This window comes from Ursus arctos, unplaced genomic scaffold (genome assembly GCF_023065955.2).
Source record: "Ursus arctos isolate Adak ecotype North America unplaced genomic scaffold, UrsArc2.0 scaffold_13, whole genome shotgun sequence".
NCBI classification, from domain to species: domain Eukaryota; kingdom Metazoa; phylum Chordata; class Mammalia; order Carnivora; family Ursidae; genus Ursus; species Ursus arctos.
The window spans coordinates 35,867,095-35,887,883 of NW_026622797.1; the positions used below are offsets into that span (position 1 = coordinate 35,867,095).

Below are 20,789 nucleotides of genomic sequence, written 5' to 3' on the forward strand. Positions count from 1 at the left end.
AAATATTTGAACGGAGCTCCTCAGGTAATTTCAAAAAAATTCCAAAGGAAAAAAAATAGAATTGTAGAAATGATCAAAGGGTAGATATGAAGGTAGATATAAATATACACTAAATACTGGCATTTCAAGGAATAATAATTATAGTGTGGTTTAACATACGTAAAATTAAAATAATTAAAAGACAGAAGTAGGTAAATGGAATTACAATGTTCTAAGGTTCTAGAATTAGTCACAGGTACATGCTGTAATCTCTAGTAAAAGACCACATAAAGATATTAATAAATAGTATAAGAAGTTAATGATACATATTATAATCTCTAGTATAACAATGTATAACTAGGGCAAGAGAAAGTAAAATGAACCATAAAATTCAAAACGAAACAAAAAAAGAAAAAGGCACTTTAAACTGCTTCATCATATAGAAAACAATTAGTAAAAGAGTAACTATGAACCCAAATATGCAATGTTACATTAAATGTAAATGGACTACAAACTCCAATTACTAATATTATCATATTGGATAAAAGAACAAAACCCAAGTATATGCTACTTACAAGAGCTTTTGGGAAACCAAAAAACCCTCCAAAAAACCTACTTTCTCTAACCAAAAGACAAGAAAAGGGGTATCCTAGCAAAACAGAAAATTTTAGACAATAACCAATCTGTTCCAGCCACAGAGCACAGATAAAACCGGCAGCTTCTGTTCCCCACCCTCTTCAGCAACCATCAGGTAGACAGCCTAGACTTTTACTCTTACTGGGACATAATGCAGCATTCTAAATCCTGCTATCAGAATGGTGTCAGAGAAGACCAAGTAAGAAGGTAGTAATTTCATCCTGACCCCAGAATTTCATCCACAACTAGCAGTTAGAAGGAATCCCATCCTCTCATTGTTGGGGAGGTATCAGAAACCTACTGGAGAGGCAGGACCCTTACCACTGAGCAGTAATGAGAGTATACCCTCACTCAGTGAAGACCTCATAAGTCTGGTATTTCACACTCATGCTGTGGTAACAAAACTCTATCCCTTCCCCATTGGATGGTATTAGAGTCTAGTCAAGTTGGGACTTTTCACCATTGCTCAAGGGTAACATGACTACCTTCCCACAACATCAGTGGAATACAGGTGAATAGCAGTAATAAGGTGCCTCCTCCCTCTCCCAACCAGGATGGTATCAGCAAAGACCTAGTGGGGAGTCTAAACTTCCACCCTCTACCCAGCAATAATGAGAGAGCTCCTTCCCTCACCATCACTGGCCATCAACAGAGGTTAAGTGACTTCTATCCTCACCAGCAGTAGCAAGGTAGTACCATGTTTTATCCACTAGAATGGTGCCAGAGAAGTCCTGATATAGCACAAGATTTAAGATTCAGTCTTGTAATGTCCATGTTTCAATAAAAAATATCACACTTAATACCAAGAATAGAGATTGCAAACTGAATAATAAAAAGCAAATTTCAACACCAAGATGGCACAGATGTTAGAATTATCAAACAAGGATTTCAAAGGAGCCATCATAAAAATTCTTGAGTAATTACAAACACACTTAATGAAAAAAAAATAGGAAGTCTCAGCAAATATATAAGATATAAAGAAAAAACAAATGGAACTTTGAGAACTAAAAAGTTTAATAACTGGGGGAAAAATGGGGCAACAGAATGGCGAAACAGAAGAAATAACCAGTGAACTGGAAGACAGAACATAGAAATTACCCAATCTATAAGAAAATAGACACACACACACCCCCAAAAGGCCTCAGGAATTTATGGAACTTAAAAAAAAAAATCTGACATTTATGTCATTAGAGACCCAGAAGAGAAGACAGATGGGGCTAAAAGTATCAAAAAAGCAATGACTGAAAATTTCCCAAATTTGGCAAAAAAAAAAAAAAAAAAAAAAGATTCAGAGTGATCTCCAAATAGAATATATGCAAAGACATCCATGCTACAGCACATCATATCAAACTTCTAAACTAAGACATAAAAGAAAAATCTTGAAAAAGGCCAGAGAAACAATGCATTAATTACAGATTTTTTTTTCATCAAGAAGCATGGAAGTCAAAAGGAAATGACACAACATTTTTCAAGTACAAAAGAACAGTCAAACCAGAATTCTCTATCCAGTGAAAATATGTTTCAGGAATGATGGGGGAAATCAAGATATTCTCAGATGAAGGAAATGAAGAAAATTTGTCACCAGCAGCCCTACCCTAAAAGAATAACAAAAGGAAGTTCTCTAAACAGAAAGGAAATGATAAAAAGTGAAATCTGCAAGACAATGATGAAGAAATCAAAGATGTAAATATACAGACATTCCATATCCATGGATTGGAAGCTTCAACATAATAATGATGCCAATTCTCCCCAAATTGATACACAGGTTTAATGCAATTCCTATCAAAATTCTGGCAAGATTTTTTTTTTTTTTTTTACAAGCAAAATCATTCTAAAATTTATTTGGAAAGGCAAAGGAACTAGAAGAGCCAAAACGATTTTTTTCCTTACCAGTTTTCAACAAGCATTTAAGTCTTTATCTCAGATAGCCATTTAAAAACATGGCATGCTTCAAGAACCTGCATGTTATCCTTGCGCAGGGGCCATGCTAACCTTCTCTGTATAGTTCCGATTCTAATGTATGTGCTGCAGAAGCCAGCATGAGCCAAAAAAAATTCTGAACAAGAATCATGTGAGAGGAATCACTCTACCTGATTTCAAGACTGATTATATAGCCACAGTAATAAAGACTATGTGTTTTTAGTGGAGGGACTGAGGCAAAGTAATGGAACAGAGAACCCAGGAAAGCCCACACAAGTATGACTAACAGATTTGTGACAAAAGTGCAAAAGATCTTCAATGGAGGAGATACAGTCTTTTAAACAAATGGTGCCAAAATAATATCCACAGACAAATAAATCTTGACCTAAACCTCACACCTCATATAAAAGTTAACTCAAAATAGACTTAAATGTAAAACAAACTATAAAACTTGTAAATAATAATAATAATAATAATAATATAGGAAAAAATCTTCAGGACCAAGGGCTTGGTTAAGAGTCCTTAAACATTACACCAATACCATGAAAAGGGTGGGGGGGAAACCCAATTAAGATGGACTTCATCAAAATTAAAAACTGTTGATCTTCACAAGACCCTGTTAAGAGGGTAAAAGGCAACAAAAAATATATATATATTGCAAATCACACATCTGACAAACGACCCATACCTAGAATAAAGAACTCTTAGAATTCAACATTAGAAAAACAAACAATCCAAATAGAAAATAGTCAAAAGAAGAAACATTTTACCAAAGAGGAAAAATGGATGAGAAATAGACATATGAAAATACATACAACATCATTTGCCATTAGGGAAATGGAAAAAACCACGAGACACACTCTCATCAGAGCAGCTTAAAATAAAAAATAACAATACCAAATGTTTACAAGAATGTGAGGAAACTGGATCTCTCATAAATTGCTGATGAGAGTATAAATGGTATAGCCATTCTGGAAAACAATTCGGCCATTTCTTCTTTAAAAACTAAAGATAAACTTACCAGTCAACCCAGCAATCACTCTCCCAGGCTTTTATCCCAGAGAAATGAAAACTTTTATCTGTATAAAAACTTGTACACATTGGTTCATAGAAGCTTTATTTATAATAGCCAAAAACTGGAAATAATCAAAATGCCCTACAATGTGTGGATAGCTGCAGAAACTGTGGTACATAAATACCATGGAATACGACTCAGTAATAAAAAGGAACTGCTACATGCAACAACTTAGATGGATCTCAAGGAAGTTATGCTGGGGGGGCAGGGGGACAAATCCCCAAAAGTCATTACCTGTATGATTCCATTTAAAATGATAAAATTATAGAGCTGGAGAAGAGATTAGCAATTGCCAGGGCTTAGGGATTGGAGGGGAGGGTTGTCCATAGAAGGCTAAGTGTTAATTATAAAAGGACAGGATGATGGAGAACTTTCTGGTGATGAAATAGCTCTGTATCTTGACTACAGTGGTGGTTACACAAATCTACACATGATAAAATGGTACAGAATTACACCCACGCGGTGCTAATATCAAATTCCTGTTTTGGGTATTATACTATAACTATTTTAAGGTGTAACCACTGGGGAATAAAAATAACTATCAGATAATTTCTAAAGGATTCCTTAGGGAAATGAAACACCCATCTATTAAACCTACTTAAAATAAGTCAGTTTGCTCTATTATTTTTTTGGCTTGGAAAGAAAAACAGGTTTTGAAAACACCTTGCTGATGTTTCTAGTTGAGAAATGTCAATAATGTTGTGAAGTAAAAACTGCATTGCTTATGTGATGGCATTAAATAGTTAAAATCAGTATTAAAATGTACCTAGATTGACTGCACATTGTCTTTCTTCATAAATTAAATTGATTCCATAGTTAATTGTAACTAAATCTAAATCCTTATAAACAATTCTAACACATCACTTCAAACTACCTCATATGTAAAATGTCATTTTTGTTATGTAAAACATTTGTAATACCGACTAAATGGAAGTAAAATGAGGTCACGGAGAGTGAATGAAACAATTCCTCAAAAAAAAAAAAAAAAGGGTATATAGTCCCATGTGTTTGAGATATTCCAGTATCAGTAAAAAAAAAAAATAATAAATAAAAAAATATATATATACACACACACAAATACACGCATCCCTCAACTAGTCAATACTTTAATAATACACAATCTTAGCTGATATGTGAAAAGTGCTTTCACGGTCTGTTACCACCTAAAATAATACATCATATAATTTTCAAAAATGTGTTCTTTGACTTCTAACCTCTGCTCTTCTTTAGAATTACCTGTGAGGGGGGGGAAAAATGAAGATTCATATTATACCCAAGGCAAATAAAACAGAATTCCTCGACAAAAAGTTAAATCATCTTATGTGCATAATATGCAAGACTCTGAGTTTATAAAACCCAATATGGAAGGTGATTATGGAATCTTTTGCTTTATAAATGGTCCTAGGCTTCCCCTAAACTAGTCCACTTCTCTCAAAAAATGTGAAACAAGCAATTCTCAAAATCTGGTTTTATAGTCACTTCTGAATGTCAATTTCTTCAAATATAAGCCAAAAGTACCCAGATTAATGGTCCCCAACTTGAGGTTCGTAGACAATTCAGTAATCTAGGGAGTTAAAGAATTTTCCAAAAGTCAAAAATCCTATTATAAATCAGGGATTAACAACTATAAAGCAATACAAATCTGTAATACCAAATTTCTTACATTTGAGCTACAATTATATCAGTTTAGAGACAAAGACTAGTCATCATATGCTAAACAAAAAAACAAAAACACCTCATTATGTAGACAATTTTCAAAACATATAGCCCATGATAAAATAAAATAAAATCAGATCTTTAGCTATGAAAGACTGGAAGCAGTAGACCAGAATATACGCAGAAATTTCTTTAAAGAACTTATCTACTTATAGGTAAGTACACCTACAATAAAAACAAATCCTAAATTTAAAATACGCACATACACTCTTCAAGCTCTTAAGCCTTACTTTTACCTGCAGAAAAAAAAATACTTATATTCCCTTTAATAGTCTAGAAACATATTGGGTATAAGCAAATTTGAAGCCCCTAAAACAGTACCAGGGCATGCACATTTCTAGACTTCCACAGAGCCCATAGGTCTATATCCCAGGCCAGTATTTGTCCTTCTCTGGTTCTACATGTTAGCATGAGCACTACAAAAGAAAGTATGACATACCCAAATTTGCTGAGTATATTATGTCCCCAAATCTTTAGGATGCTAAGTTAAACAGAGTTCAACAAGTTTCTTTATCTCTGTTTCTCATAAACTTTCATAACTTTACATAACTATAGTTATATAAAGAAGAGAGCATTGTGAAAAGCTGGATAAAAGGTACACGGGAACTCTATTATTTTTGCATCTTCTTTGAGTATATAATTATTTCAAAATAAAAAAAAATTAAACAAAAGTCTACAAAGAGGTAGACTGTCAAAAATAAGTCTCTCTCCCACATCATCCCCCAGTCAACCATGGTTGCCAATTTCTTGCATATTATTTTAGAAACAAGCTCTCTATATAACACTGTGACTATTCAAAGAGATACAACAGGTCATCTAAATTTATCTGACCCCCAAAACTTTTTATGGTGGGCCATCTATTAACATCAAATGAAAATAATAATCTTGGAGACATATTTAGAAAAAACTATCCTAGGCATCATATTCTTACATTATATAGAAATACTAGTAAGAAGCAACTTTCTCTGCTTATATAAGTGATTTGATTCATAAGTCACTCAAATCTCAAAACAAAATAAGTAATTAGGAAAATTTTAAATGATCAAGAAGTTTTTATAAATTTCATGGTGATAAACCTTCTCAACTATATATAGCCTACTATGAATCATACAGGTTAGCAACTAAACATTCATTTCCCTTAAGTAATGATAAAGCAGTGGTCATGAATCTTTCCATCAGAAATCCATAATATATACATATAGAAAAAGAAAATCTCCATAATTAAACCCATTAACACAGAAAGCCAAACATCCCCCAGCTGTAGGCAGCTGCCTAGGTTGCCCTGTACGTAGGCAAGAGTTACACCACTAGGGAAACAGCAGCTGATAACTGGTTAGCATTCTGGGCCTAATCCGTGCCAACTCTGTTGTTAACTATACCAGGGTGCCAGCATAACTGGGGGGAGGGGAGCCAAACGTCAATCAACAAAGCTGAATAAGGAATCCAAAGCAGACAGAAGTGATATACTAGATGATATTTTTTAAAATTAATTCTTGCTCAAGAAAAGTCAGATTTTTACCTTTGCTGCAGCCTGTACATGCTCCTTTTTAATGACTCCACACTTATTCTCAAAAGCATTCATTCTGGTCTCTTCTGCTAACCGATGAACAAAGAGTAAACAATTCAGATGCACCTTTAAAAGAGAAAATTCAAAAGGATTTTTAAACTCAAACACTGATGCTTTGAAATAATGATTTTTAAAAATAAAAGATTCCAAAATTTGTTGTATATTTACTAGTGTGCTTAAGTCAATTCACTTTTATTTAAGTAACACAGAATTCGATTTAATATAAGTCCAACTTAAATTCCATACAAAAGATACTTAGTTACTGCAATACATGAACCAAGGCTATATATAAGGCTTACCAAAGGCCATAGATAACAACATTATTGTAAAGCATAATTACAAAGCTTATGTAGGACTCTATTAAGTAGCAAATATTCTTGCTCCCAGTTACAAATAAATTTAAATTTATAATGGAATTTCCCAAAAATTTAAAAACAAAACATATCAACAACTATTTAAGGCTAATCATCTCTCATTCTACAATCCATGGGTTTAAGATTTTTTAACCAGATACTTAATTTGAAATATCTATTCAAAAACATGTAATAATTGAAATGTTAACTTTACTGAAGTGAAAAGTATAATCATATCTACTATTAATAATCTTTAAGGCTCTTAAGAAATTAAAATAGATAATATAAGCAGATAAGTAATAAATATTAACTATTTAGGTACAATTAGATAGTATCTTTAATATACTGGTGATTTATATATTACATGTTCTTTGCAGTTAGAACAATACTCATCTAATATTCACAATGTGCACTGCATACAACCACGCCCCCACAGTTCACTCAACACTAAATAACTAGGTAATGTTGCGTTTTAAACTTAAAATATTATGCAGAAATCTTTAGTGGATGGTTATAGAATTTTAAGAATGTTTTAGTGATATCTGGAAAAAACAGGAGTTTGAGAATTTAAATTTAATAAGATAAAGAACCTATGGAAGGACATCCACCTTTGGTACCTTTCTGATGCACAGCGTTCTTTATTTCTCACAAGAACTCTAGGGTAAAGCACCCAATTCTGATTCCTCATGTAATACCACGTTATTCAATTCTTTTTTAAACTTCCAATGACATCCCATTTCCTATTGCAGCAAAAACATTCCGTAACATGGCACAATTTCCTGTTAATCTAGATTTCCTACTTCTAAAGATAAATAGCTTCCAGATATGTCCAAGATAAATTCCTTAATACTAAACCCCACTTGACTAGACTTTTCCAGTTTCATCTCTCAGCTTACAGTTCTGTAGTAAGTCTTTTTAACTTCTTTCCATATTCAAATAGAACCTTACTTACAGGCAGCCTACTAGTTTGTAAACTTCTCTGAAAAGTCCAACTCCCCCCAGTATGTAAGGTTATGCAACCTGAACTTCCTACCACTGTACATACTACATACACCATGCAGCAATTTCTCACCTGTCTTCCTCAATGAAATATGAGGATGAGAACTATGTTTATCTTCCCCAACACTGTATCCTCAGTGATCTTTAGTCCATGGCACAATATATAGTAGGTAGTCAACAATTATCACTGCATGAACAAAAGATTCCTCCATATCTCCCCAAATTAGGCAAAAACAAAATTTTTTTTTTAGTCAATCCCAAATAAATCACAAACACTGTTCTAGAGAACTGATGGGTGTTGGAGGGGAGGGGGTGGGGGGGATGGGCAAAATGGGTTGAGGTGTAGGAGATACAGGCTTCCAGTTATAGAATGAATAAGCCATGGGAATAAAAGGTACAGCTTAGGGAATACAGTCTATGTATTGTAATACCACTGTACGGTAGTGGTAGCTACACCTGGGGTGAGCATAGCATACAAACTTGTTGAATCACTATGCTGTGCATCAACAATACTTCAATTTTGAAAAAATGAAAGGCAAAAATGAAAAGGGAATAAACAAAAAAACCCACATTGTTTTGAGACTTGGTTCACCCTATTAACCTACATGAAAAGTCTTTTCTTCTTCATAAGCATGAGCCATAGTTTCTGAGACAAATTAATATTAATTTTTGACTATCACGATATTTTTTTAAGCAAACTAACCCTCTCTTATAAAATAGTTAATTGAGTAGTGCCACTCAAATGCACTAAGGTTTTGTTTTGTTTTTTTAAGATTTATTTATTTTAGAGCGAGAGCTCATGGGGGGGGGGGGGGCAGAGAGAGGCAGAAGGAGAGAATCTCAAACAGACTCCTTTTGAGCATGGACGATCTCATGACCCTGAGATCACAACCTGAGCCAAAATCAAGAGTTGGATGTTCAACCAACTAAGCCTAGTAGGTGCCCCTGCACTAAGGTTTAAATTAAAATAGTCAAAACAAAAACAAATTTTAAGGTATTCAGCTAGACATTTAAATTTGAAAAAGGCCATTCCATCAAAAATTTACTTGGGAAAAAAAAAAAACCACCTTGCTTGAAACGTAAATCAAAAGATAATTTACAAAGAACTATCCATTCCTTAACAGTGTCGGTTGACCAAAACACTGGCCAGTCTGATTTCCTCCTCCCTTCATCATAGGACTTTTGACCTTTACATAAACCATAAGCATCCAGATATTTCCTCAGTGAGAAATCTGAAAACCAACTGAGCCATGAAAAAGCTGAACAATTTATTCAGATTAACTGATGTACTCACCTGTGACAGTACTGGCCCTGGGGATATACAATCAAATAAAGCATAAAATAAAACAAAAAAAGCCGGTACAAAAGAACTATGAAATAACACAAAGAAATTATGAGTAAAATGTTAGCAATAACAATCAACCCACATTAGTTACAATGCATCCCCAACGTTATTTGTATACTCACAATGTTCAAAGTATTATGCCAAACATTAGAAATACAAAAAGTTCCCAATTCAAAGTTCCCATCCAATGAGAGACCCACATGAAATTAAAGAAAAACATGTGACAATAGATGATAAAGAAAGAAAAAGTTGGTCCTAAGATTAAGGAAGACTCAGGAAGTGGCTGGCATTTGAACTGGATTTTGAAATTGGAGTTTGCCAAGTAGAGTAGAATGAGATTATTTTCAGGCAGAAGAAATACAATATAACAAAAGACAGCATAAAAGTAGATTAGTTTTGTATTAAAGGTAATGGGAGACACAAACAGATCTATATGGTTCCTTCCTCTCAAGAAGCTGCGTACCACACTGGGAGACAAAAGGACATATGAAACTTACAGAACATTGTCAGAGTCTCAACAGCTAAATTGTATGATGTAACTCTTATACTGCTATCAAAGTTCAGAAAAAAAGAGATGAAAACAGACTGCTTTAATTGTAGAAAAGTTTATGGATGATGTGGGACACTTGCTGAGTAAGATTACGAAGTGTCAAAGGTAAGCAGAAAACCATAAGCAAAGAAACCAGGGTGATGCATGGCATATACAAGACAGTGAGAGAAGCAACACAAGCCAAAAATGAGCATACAACCTAGGAATAGATGTTAACAGAAAGAATTTCCTTTCCCCTACCACTGCAACTCCTCTTCTTTCCCACACCACCTGGATCACAATCCCACTCCACAATACAGCCCAGGTGTCCCTGGGTCACTTTGAGGCAGACAGCTGTGGATGTGGGAGGACTCTACTTGAGAAATTTCTGGCAAACAATCTGCACCAGCTGGTAATCTGATATTCCTGAGGAGGTACATTTCCTCTCCATTTAGAGCCCCAGCTCCAAAGAAAACTCCAGAATAAATTCCTGAAAATGTTCTGCAGATCAATTTCACTTTAATCCAGTTCACTTGTTACCTTTATCACCACTGGGTGGGGGATATTCAAAACAGTACGTAGAGGTTGACCCTTGAAAACAGATTTTTTAAAAAAAATACAGTACTGTAAATGCATTTTCTCTTAAGATTTTCTTAACATTTTCTTTTCTCTATCTTACATTATTGTAAGAATACAGTATATAATGTGTTAATATGTGTTAATTAACTGTTTTATGTTATCAGTAAGGCTCTGGTCAGCAATAGGCTACTAGTTAAGTTCTTGGGGAGCCAAAAGTTACACGTGGATTTTCAACCGTGGTGGGTTAGAGGGGTCATTCAAGGGTTGTTCAAGGGTCAACTATATTATCTTTCCTTACAGAGTCTAAGAAAAGAAGGGAAGGAGATAGAAGAGCTACTTTTCTAAGAAAGCTGTTTTGGCTTCAAAGACCAAATAATGGAAAAAGACAATTCCATAGTAGTGTAGCAAAAAGAGAAATGCTGCACTTGCAGGCAACAGATGGGAAGGCAGTAGAGAATTTGGGGAGGCTGTAAAGAAGAGAGTTGGAAAAACCCAATGGAGCTTAAAAACAAATTGGTGATGCATTCTGAAGACACTCTCCACGCCATATGCCCTGGCTACCAACAATTCTTTACCTTGACTTCCTGGAAATTAGGTGCCCACTTATAATGGTTCATTTACTCAAAAAGCTCTTGTGACAAAAGAGACGAGGTACCTCTTATGGTTTAAACCTAGGGAAAGAGTGTTTATTCTGCTAGAGAAATATATGTTCCAGGCATTCAACATAAAAACTCCGAATTTATTTCAACACAGAAATATACAGTGGTTTGGTTATGGCTATTAAGTGAGCATTATGCTGCAGGAATTATGAGTCAGATAAACAAGTTTTCGTGGTTTGCCTTGAATACTCAACTAACAGGTGCTCTATTTGCCTAGGGAAATGAATTCACAGTTGAAAGCATATTATTTACAAGTAAACTTGAATCAGGGTTCTTTAATAAGCTAAAGTACAGGATATAGGGAAATACGTCTGATTAACAACGTAAAAAAGGGAGGAAGGCAAAGAAGGAGGCACACACGTAAAAGGCACGTCAGTGATGCCTTCTACAATAGTTAAATAAATATGACCCTGCCTAAATTCCAAAATTTATTTTTAACTATACGTTTCATACCTTTCGCAAGTACATTAAGGGCAGTACCAGACTATGCTCTGGAAAAGTGATATTTAAAAGCTATAAGCAGGAACTCAAAGTTACTTTTCCCCTTAAGATGATGTGGCTAATAGCCTCTCGTAAAAAAGGTCCGGATACCCACATTTCAGAGGGCCCCAGGCAACTAAGCGTCAGGAATATGAACTGACTAGTCAGGCGGGGGCAAACCTGCCTCGTCACTGCTGGAAACGCCTTAGACATAGGCTTGACGGAGCTAGACTTGCTAGGGGTGGCGAAATAAAAGCTGGGGTTTATTTCCTCTACATCCCTCTTGCTCCACTCCCAGCCAAAGAAGGGACAGGATCTCACCAGTAAGTCGCCCCTTGTCTCTAGACGAAGGTGAGGCTTCTGTCGCTTGAAGACGCGCTTAAGAAAGCCCCGGGGAGCCTTCCGTTTTATATGCTTTCTCTGGGAGACTGTGGTCGAGAACGCCATTCTCTGCCTCGGGCACCAGCCTCCTTAGCTTCCGAGATCCTCCCGGCACTGCACAGAAATTCACAGCCGAGTGAACAGCAGGAAACAGCCGCTACGACGCTTCTTCAGGCCCTAAAAACCCGGCCCAAACGTTTGAATCCGCCGCCAAAAGGGCGCTGCCGGCGCTCGGCAGTGACGTCAGCCCGGCGCGAGCCCCGCCCCCGGAGCGCCGGCTTTCGTTGAAAACACCCGCGGTGGGGACCGTGTGATGTCCTAAAAATGCCGAGGCTTCCTTTAATCGCCATTTGTATTGTATCTGCGCTTTGGAACTATTTCTCCTGTGTTTCACAGGAGTGTTGAGAAATTGCGGAAAATGTTGGTATGTCAAGGCAGTTACACTTATCCTATATCCTGAGCCTAATACCTGTGGACTAAGAAGTAGATGAATAGAAGTTTGTGGTGTTTTATCAGGATTCCTAAAGAACGAATGCCTTCCTAGCAAGGCATGATTTTCTAATATTAATAGCTAACAATTTACACTTTTAGGTAATTTCACTTGATCTTACTCGAGGTCTCTTCATGATTCTGGCTTTTTTGTTGTTTTTTACAAACGCTGCTCCCTTTCATATTAAGGCCCCCAGCACTTAACCTTGCAATAACTTCAGATACAGTTTAAATGCTACCTCAGTGAAACCCTTGTTATTTCTCCAAGCAATTAACTTTTCTATCTTCTGTGCTACCAGTACAAGTAGTCCCTAAACTTCATCGTGCATCATATGAAGCACCCTTCGGGGGGTTTCTGATTCAATAGGTATGTATGACTTGAGAATTTGCATTTCTAGGTAGTCCGGTCATGTTGACACTGCTAGTCTGAGGACCACACTGAGATCACTGTGATGTTCATTGTAATTATCTCTAATACTATACCTGTAGTAATTATTGTGATTTCAATATCCACACAGATGATCCTTCCCTATCTGGCCTCCCATTTCTAAGACCTCCTTTCTGCCTGTGATGCTATCTTTCACCCTATCAGCCACTCCTGCAGTCATACACTAGGGCTTGTCATTACCAAACACCATACCCTTCCATATTCTCATCAATTGTCTCACTCCTTAACCTCATCTATCTTTTCAACTCATTCCTTCCAGTGTCCCAAATCCAGTAATTCTTAGATGCCACTTAGATGGGATAGAAGTCTCTTTCTTTCTATCCCTACCAGGCCACCACCCCTTCTCTATTCCTTATCCTCCCTCCTCTGGTCCATTGTGCATTATTAGAATATGCCCTTGCATTTCTCCTCAGCTTTCTAGCCATTCTCTTTTCCCCCCTTATACTCATCTGACAGACCTAACCCTGCTTAAATTAAAATCTCAGTCTATTCTGTGCTTCCATATATGCACTGATATTGGCTTAAGAAAAACACACAGACAGGTTTGGGTCTGGTCTCAATTTAAATTCAGGACCATTCAAGTGGGCTTTAAGTATTGCCTGCAATCTTTTGCTATTTCCTAAGGTCTTTTATTCACTTATTCTTTTCCTCAAACCTACCTTCACTCCTATCCCATCCTCACCCTCAATTGATGGCGTTGCTTCACCTAACAATATAGAAGCACCCCATAGAGACTCCACAAACTCCCATTATCACATCTACCCACTTACTTTCACAGATGAACCATCTAAGATGACCATCCCACTTGTGCCCTAGGTCCCAGTCCCCTCCCTTTCTTAAGGACATTCTCTGACAATGCTCTCTTCTTCTGCTTCACAAATTTTCTTTCTTTGCTGAATTTTTTTCATCTGTACACCTGTTGTAATAGCTAGCCTTTTAAAAACTCTTTCTTTGTCCAACTTTAGTCACTGCCCTTTCACAGAAAAACTAGAAAGTGTTGGCTCAATTTGATGTCTCCAGTTCCTTTTCTTCCATTCTCTCTTGAAGCCACTGCAATCAGACTTTTGTACCTATCTCTCTAACAAAATTGTATTGGTCAACGTAATTAATAATTATGTTTTAAATCCAATGGTCACTTCTAGGATTTCAGTTTATTTGACTAACAAGAAGTATTTGTTGGGTTTTATGATTCTTTCTTCCAGGAAACATTTTCTTTAATCAGATGCTATTCTCTTTTGTTTTTCCTCCTACCTGATGGCCCTTCATTCTCCATTTCTGGTTTCTCCTTGTGTTCTTTATCTCTAAATTCTGAAGTACCCCTGGACTTAGTCCTCAGATTTCTTCTCTGTCTACATTCATTCCCTATGTGATCTCACCCAGTATTATGACCTTGAATACCAAATTTACATCTCCAACTAATTCACTTTCCTAATTAGACATGCATATCCAATTCTCCACTGGACTGGAATTTTGAGTCATCTTAAATTTAACACATCCAAAATTAGCTCTTGATAAGCCCCTATTCCCAAACCTGCTCCTTACACCAACTTCCCTATTACAGTTGATGGTACTTTCATTTTTCCAATTACTCAAGCCAAAATCTTGGAATCATCCTTGGCTCCTCTCTTTTTCTCACCCCACACTCAATCTTTCATCAGATTTTTTCAGCTCTATTTGCAGTCTCTGATCACTTTTGGCCAAGTCATCATCATTTCTCGCTTGGATTATTGCAACACCCTCCTGACTGTGCCTCGGCCTGTTTCTCTTTATCCTCAACAGAAGAGCCAGGTTTAATTCAGATTATATCACTCTTCTCCTCAAACCCCTTCCATTTCCATCAAAATAAAAGATCCTACAATGACTTGAGGCCTTACCTGCCCACCAAGTATGAGCACACTTACAAATGCACAATGAATCCCTTGACCGTATCTCCCACAATTAAGCAACTCACTCTCCTCCATCTGCATTAGCTTCCTTGATAGCCTTCAGATACACCTGAAATCCATCAAATACACCAACACTCCCCCAATCAGGTGTTTGCACTTACTATTCCCTCTGCCAAGAATACTTTTTCCTCACTTATTTGTATAAGTGTCTCCATCACTTCCTTCAAGTCTCTGCTCTGACAAGTATCAAAGAGACCTCCTATTTAATATAGAAAGTCCACACATGTATACACATAGATACCTAGACACATACATGTGCACATACACATGCACAGGTCCAACAGTGTGCAAAAGCTGATTTTTCTTCGCAGCACTGTGTTCAGTGACATTATGTTGGTAGCCAAAAATATTTACACCACTGGAATTGGCAAATGCACAAATTAAGGTGTTTTTGTTTTTGTTTTCTGGAAAGGAAGTTGTTAAACATTTACCAACTTAACACTACACATATCCCTGCTGAGATGAACATCTAACCCTCTATGTGGTTTATTTTCTTTATAGCACTTTTCACCATATATTTGCTTCTACATATAGAAAAACGTTGTCGCTTTATTTACTATAGAAATAATTGGAGTCAGTTGATATTCATTAAGAGGGAAATGGAAGTACCTGTTGTTGTATGTATTCATTTCCTAGCATTAATGTAACAAATTACCACCAATTTAATGGTTTCAAACAGTACAAACTTACCATCTTTCAGACTGCAGGTCAGAAATCCTAAAATCACAGTGTCAGCCGTGCTGCCTTCCTTCAGGGGGCTCTAGGGGAGTGTCTGTTTCCTTACTTTTTCTAACTTCTAGAGGCCATTTCCATTCCTTGGCTCAAGGCCCCTTCCTCCACCTTCAAAGCACATCAGTCTACCTTCTGTTTTGATCAACACATCTTTGTCAGACTTTGATCTGCCAGACTTCTCTAAGAACCCTTGGTACCACATTGGGCCTACCCAGATAATCCAGGATAATCTTCTCATCTCGAGATCCTTAACTTAATCACATCTGCAAAGCCTCTTTTGCCAAGTAAGGTAACGTTTTCAGATTCTAGAGATTAGGACATGGCTATCTTTAAGGGGAGGGGGAGCATTATTCTGCTTCCTGGACTTGATTCTAGAGTAGAACTGTTCGATAGAACTTTCTTCAGTGATGGATATGGTCTATATCTGCTCTGTCCAATACAGTAGCAATATGTGGCCATTGAGTATTTGAAATATGGGTAGTGTGACTAACAATATTAATTTCATTTAAATGCCATTTACATTTACTAGCCACATGTCACCAGTAGCTACCATATTGGACAGTACCGTTAGAGCAAACTAACAAGTAATTCCAACAAATAATTCTTTCTGACACTTTTGTAGGTGTGTGGAAGCCAGAGAATAGGATTCAAAAAGGACTTTCAATTTATCTGCATTTTTCATACTTTCTACAATGAGAACACTTTTTTTTTTAAATTTTACACATTTGAAACAATAGTTAAGTAGAGTATGATGGTAATAATTGTATTTAATGCTGTAGTGAAACATGTCTGTACATATTATCTTATTTGATCTTAACAAAACTATGGTATTGGTAGGGCTGGTATGGGTCTTATTATTTCTACTGTACATGGAATTAAATGATCAGAGAGCTTGAATGGCTCAAAGTAAAAAAGTTTATGTGGAAAATTTAAGGCATTAACTCTGGTGTTTTCATTTTCCAACATGTTACACTATCTTTAAATAGAAGTGTTTAAATTCTGCTCAATTGCTTTCCTTTAAAAAATTTTTATTTTTTTTATAGACTTTCACCTTCACAGAATAAAACACTGGAAAATTTCACTGCAACCTAAATTTTCAAAACATTCTTCTTTTCTTTCATGGTTTTTCAGTAATTAAGTTCCTTTGATTCAATGGGTGAAAAATCACAAGACAGCTATTGAAACCCTATCCACAAAACTAGAATCTTCCCCCAAAACTGAAAGTGTCTTGAGTGATAACAGCCCTAGGTCCAAATCCAGGGAAAGTAAAAGGGAATCCAGATAGAAAGAACAAGGTCTGGACAGGAGTAAAATTAACACCAGAAGGATAAATATATCCCCCCCTTCTTTATCCCAACTAGTTTTTCTACTGTAAATTTTGCCCTGATTGAAAAATCACAAAGCCCCTTTGCAACTGCTGTTTACTTTGACGTTTACAAAAATAAAATTTGTTCAAAGAAAATTACAAGAGATTCCCCCCCCCCATGCCATTCTATGGCATTGGTGTATATGAGAAACAATTATAAATATAAATTTTGAGAATATTTGCCTTTTTTGTTGGTGACATCTGTTGATGTCTGCTACAATCCTTTTATAATAGGGATGCATTTTTTTTCAGAATCTATCCTATGACAATTTTCTTAAATATAAAATCTATTTCATGCACAGATATTTTAAAAATATTTTTAAAAACATATCTAATGTGGAAATTTGGACACATACATTCAGTTAACTATTATCATGGTCATATTAAAAATAATTTATGAAAGATTTAAGCCTAGAAGAAGGTGATGTTAATGTCAAGTGGGAGAAAAATACGTGTATACCAAGTTAAATATAATATGACCCCAAGAATATTGAAAAACGTGTACGTGCACGCACACACACACTATCCTGAGAAGAAACATACCAAAATATGAACTTAGTTTTTAGATAATGAGCATATGGATGATATTTTTATTATTTTAAATGTCCAATTTTCTACAATAAACATACTTTAAAAAAGAAAATGTTGAGATATTTCATGTTTTAGCTGATATTGTATATAGTTTAAAATGTTTACTGAATAAATTTCATTAACATATTTCTCTAAGAAAGCTACATTAGAAAAAATTTAAAATATAATTGACAATACATTCTGGTATTTGACAACATCTTGAAAAATGGTTTTGTTTTTCATATATTGTACTAATGCACACATATGGAATATAGTACTAGATAATGTATTCATGTGAATAAACATTTTTGGATCATTTTAAATGAAATGAATAATTTAGAAGATTGTTTCTGACTTGTGCTTTTGTGCTTGTTAGCAAAGCATTACAAAGGTGTTAATAATAGTTAACAGTGTAAGTATAATCTTATAGTAAGTAGAATCTTATAGTTTGCAAAAAGTTTTGACACATTGTTTTATTAGAACATTAAGAAAATTAAGTTGATTATAATCATGATTAATCTTTGACAAAGCAGGAAAGAATATCCAATGGAAAAAAAGACAGTCTCTTCAACAAATGGTGTTGGGAAAACAGGACAGCATGAAGAAGAATGAAACCAGACCACTTTTTACACCATACACAAAAATAAATTCAAAATGGATGGAAGACCTAAATGTGAGATCAGAAACCGTCAAAATTCTAGAGGAGAACACAGGCAGCAATCTCTTTGACCACGGCTGTAACAACTTCTTACTAGACACATTGCCAGAAGTAAGGGAAACAAAAGCAAAAATGAACTATTGGGACATTATCAAGATAAAAAGCTTCTGCACAGCAAAGGAAACAGTTGACAAAACCAAAAGACAACCTACAGAATGGGAGAAGATATTTGCAAATGACATATCAGAGAAAGGGGTAGTATCTAGAATCTATAAAGAATTCATCAAACTCAACACCCAAAAAATAAATAATCCAGTTAAGAAATGGGCAGAAGATATGAACAGATATTTTTCCAAAGAAGACATACAGATGGCCAACAGACACATGAAAAGATGCTCAACATCACTCATCTTCAGGGAAATACAAATCAAAACCAAGATGAGATATCACCGTACACCCGTCAGAATGGCTAAAAGTAACAACATACATATTGGCAAAGATGTGGAGAAGGGGAATCCTCTTACACTGTTGGTGGGAATACAAACTGGTGCAGCCGCTCTGGAAAGCAGTATGGAGGTTTCTCAGAATGTTAAAAATAGAAGTACCTTATGACCCAGAAATTGCACTAATAGGTATTTACCCAAAGGGCACAAAAATACAGATTCGAAGGGGTATGTGCACCCTAATGTTTATAGCAGCATTATCAACATAGCCAAACTATGGAAAGAGCCTAAATGTCCATCTACAGATGGATGGATAAAGTGGTATATGTAATGGAATATTACTCAGCCATCAAAAAGAATGAAATGTTGCTATTTGCAATGATGTGTGTAGAACTAGACTGTATTACGTTAAGCAAAATAAGTCAGTCAGAGAAAGACAAATACCATATGATTTCCCTAATATGTGGAATTTAAGAAAGAAAACAGATGAACAGGTGGGAAGGAAAAAGAGAGGGAAGCAAACGATAAGAGACTCTTAACTATAGAGAACAAACTGAGGGTTGATGGAGTTGGGTGAGGGATGGGCTAGATGGGTGAGGGGTATTAAGGAGGGTGCTTATGATGAGCACTGGGTGTTGTATGTTAGTGATGAATCACAAAATTCTATATTAACTAACTAGAATTAAAGTAAAAACTTGAATAAATAAATTAAAATTTTTAATCTGCCAGATGCAGCACTTTTTGTAACTTTAAAATACCTCTGTCATGGCTTCCTTCATCATTTGTGAGATACAGAATTTCACAAAATTTTGGAACCTGCTCTACTTCAGTTTTTCACCAACACAGTGGTTTATAAGTTATTCCAGAAGCTTTGGAAAATTTCAGCTTGTGCATCTCTTAATTAATATTCGTATTTCAAAAGTTTAGCTCAGCTAAGAGCATCTTTTTTAATCTTCTTCTCCTCACTGATTATTCCACTTTTCATATTGAATATGGAGTGGTTCTAGGGACACAAATCTATGTTTCAGTGTTGATGATGGATATTGGCTTTGAAAGAAGTCCTTGTTAGGAATCCCAGAAACCTTGGGCTTTTTGATGTGTTTTCCATGACTGAAAGATGGCTTTGAAAAGGACTAAGTATTCCAAAACAAATGGACTTTGCTAGGAAATATTAAGTGGGAATAAAAATCAAAACTTGGAGCAAAAGCTACATTGCTAACAATAATTTTTCTGTAACTTTTTTTTACACTATGAAGAAGAGCTGCTACTAGAACAGTATTTGGAACAGAACCGGGCGAAAGAGAAATATGTAATTTTAAAATTTTCCTCAGCTGGTAATAGGCCCACATCAAATCATCAGTATTTTTTTCCTCTTAATTTAGGGACTCCAAGGAGTTTTCAAATTGGCACTGCTTCCCATGGATAAATTATTAAGGATTCTGTGAGAAAATAAAATAATATCAATTTGCCAGTTGTCAATAAAAGAATAAATTAATTATTTCTTTCTATGTGAAACTTTTTCTCTTCTATCCCTAAAACAGCCACATTTTTCTGGGGTGGGGGGAAGAATTTTTAAACAAATGGAGAAAATTCCAACACAATTTATTATTTAGTAACTTTATTAGAAAGTAAGGGGGAGGGAGAACTAGGATAAAATGAAAAAAATAACACGCCTCCCTTCCTTCTACTTCAGGCTTCTCAGTTGGGATCAGGCACAAGGACGGGGAGAGAAAAGCTTTAAGTTGGGTAAAAGTTTAAAGTTTTTATTATTTCTCTGGACTGAATTGAAATGATGGGTAATTATGAGACTAGACTAAACTTTTAATCATCAAAATACAGGGGTTTTGAGTTTATCACTGAAAGAGAGTAAAATCCTGAGATTTCTAGCTAAAAAAAAAAAAAGAACAGGTTTGGAGGGA

The 20,789-nt window shown here is 35.6% G+C and overlaps 1 protein-coding gene and 1 non-coding gene across 2 annotated transcripts; both read right to left on the reverse strand.

The window, feature by feature from the left end:
- Positions 1–2,549: 2,549 nt before the first annotated feature.
- LOC113259693 (U6 spliceosomal RNA) lies at positions 2,550–2,656 on the reverse strand. The gene has a single exon (XR_003317670.1). It is a non-coding gene; the product is annotated as a U6 spliceosomal RNA (small nuclear RNA).
- A 2,030-nt stretch (positions 2,657–4,686) lies between these two features.
- Positions 4,687–12,440, reverse strand: CENPW (centromere protein W). The gene is made up of 3 exons (XM_026504761.4): positions 12,159–12,440; positions 6,846–6,959; positions 4,687–4,846 (listed from the first exon to the last, which is right to left on the reverse strand). The coding sequence occupies exons 1-3, from the start codon at positions 12,282–12,284 to the stop codon at positions 4,820–4,822; spliced, it is 267 nt and encodes an 88-aa protein (XP_026360546.1). The 5' UTR covers positions 12,285–12,440; the 3' UTR covers positions 4,687–4,819.
- Positions 12,441–20,789: the final 8,349 nt, after the last annotated feature.

What these genes read in the sequence shown, in the direction of transcription:
- CENPW (XM_026504761.4), bottom strand. Translation starts at nt 12,284, where the DNA reads ATGGCGTTCTCGACCACAGTCTCCCAGAGAAAGCATATAAAACGGAAG. An exon ending in AGACAAGGGGCGACTTACTG is followed by an intron (nt 6,960 to 12,158) that starts GTGAGATCCTGT and finishes TCTCTTTTAAAG; the next exon opens with GTGCATCTGAATTGTTTACT. An exon ending in ATGTACAGGCTGCAGCAAAG is followed by an intron (nt 4,847 to 6,845) that starts GTAAAAATCTGA and finishes CCCCCCTCACAG; the next exon opens with GTAATTCTAAAGAAGAGCAG.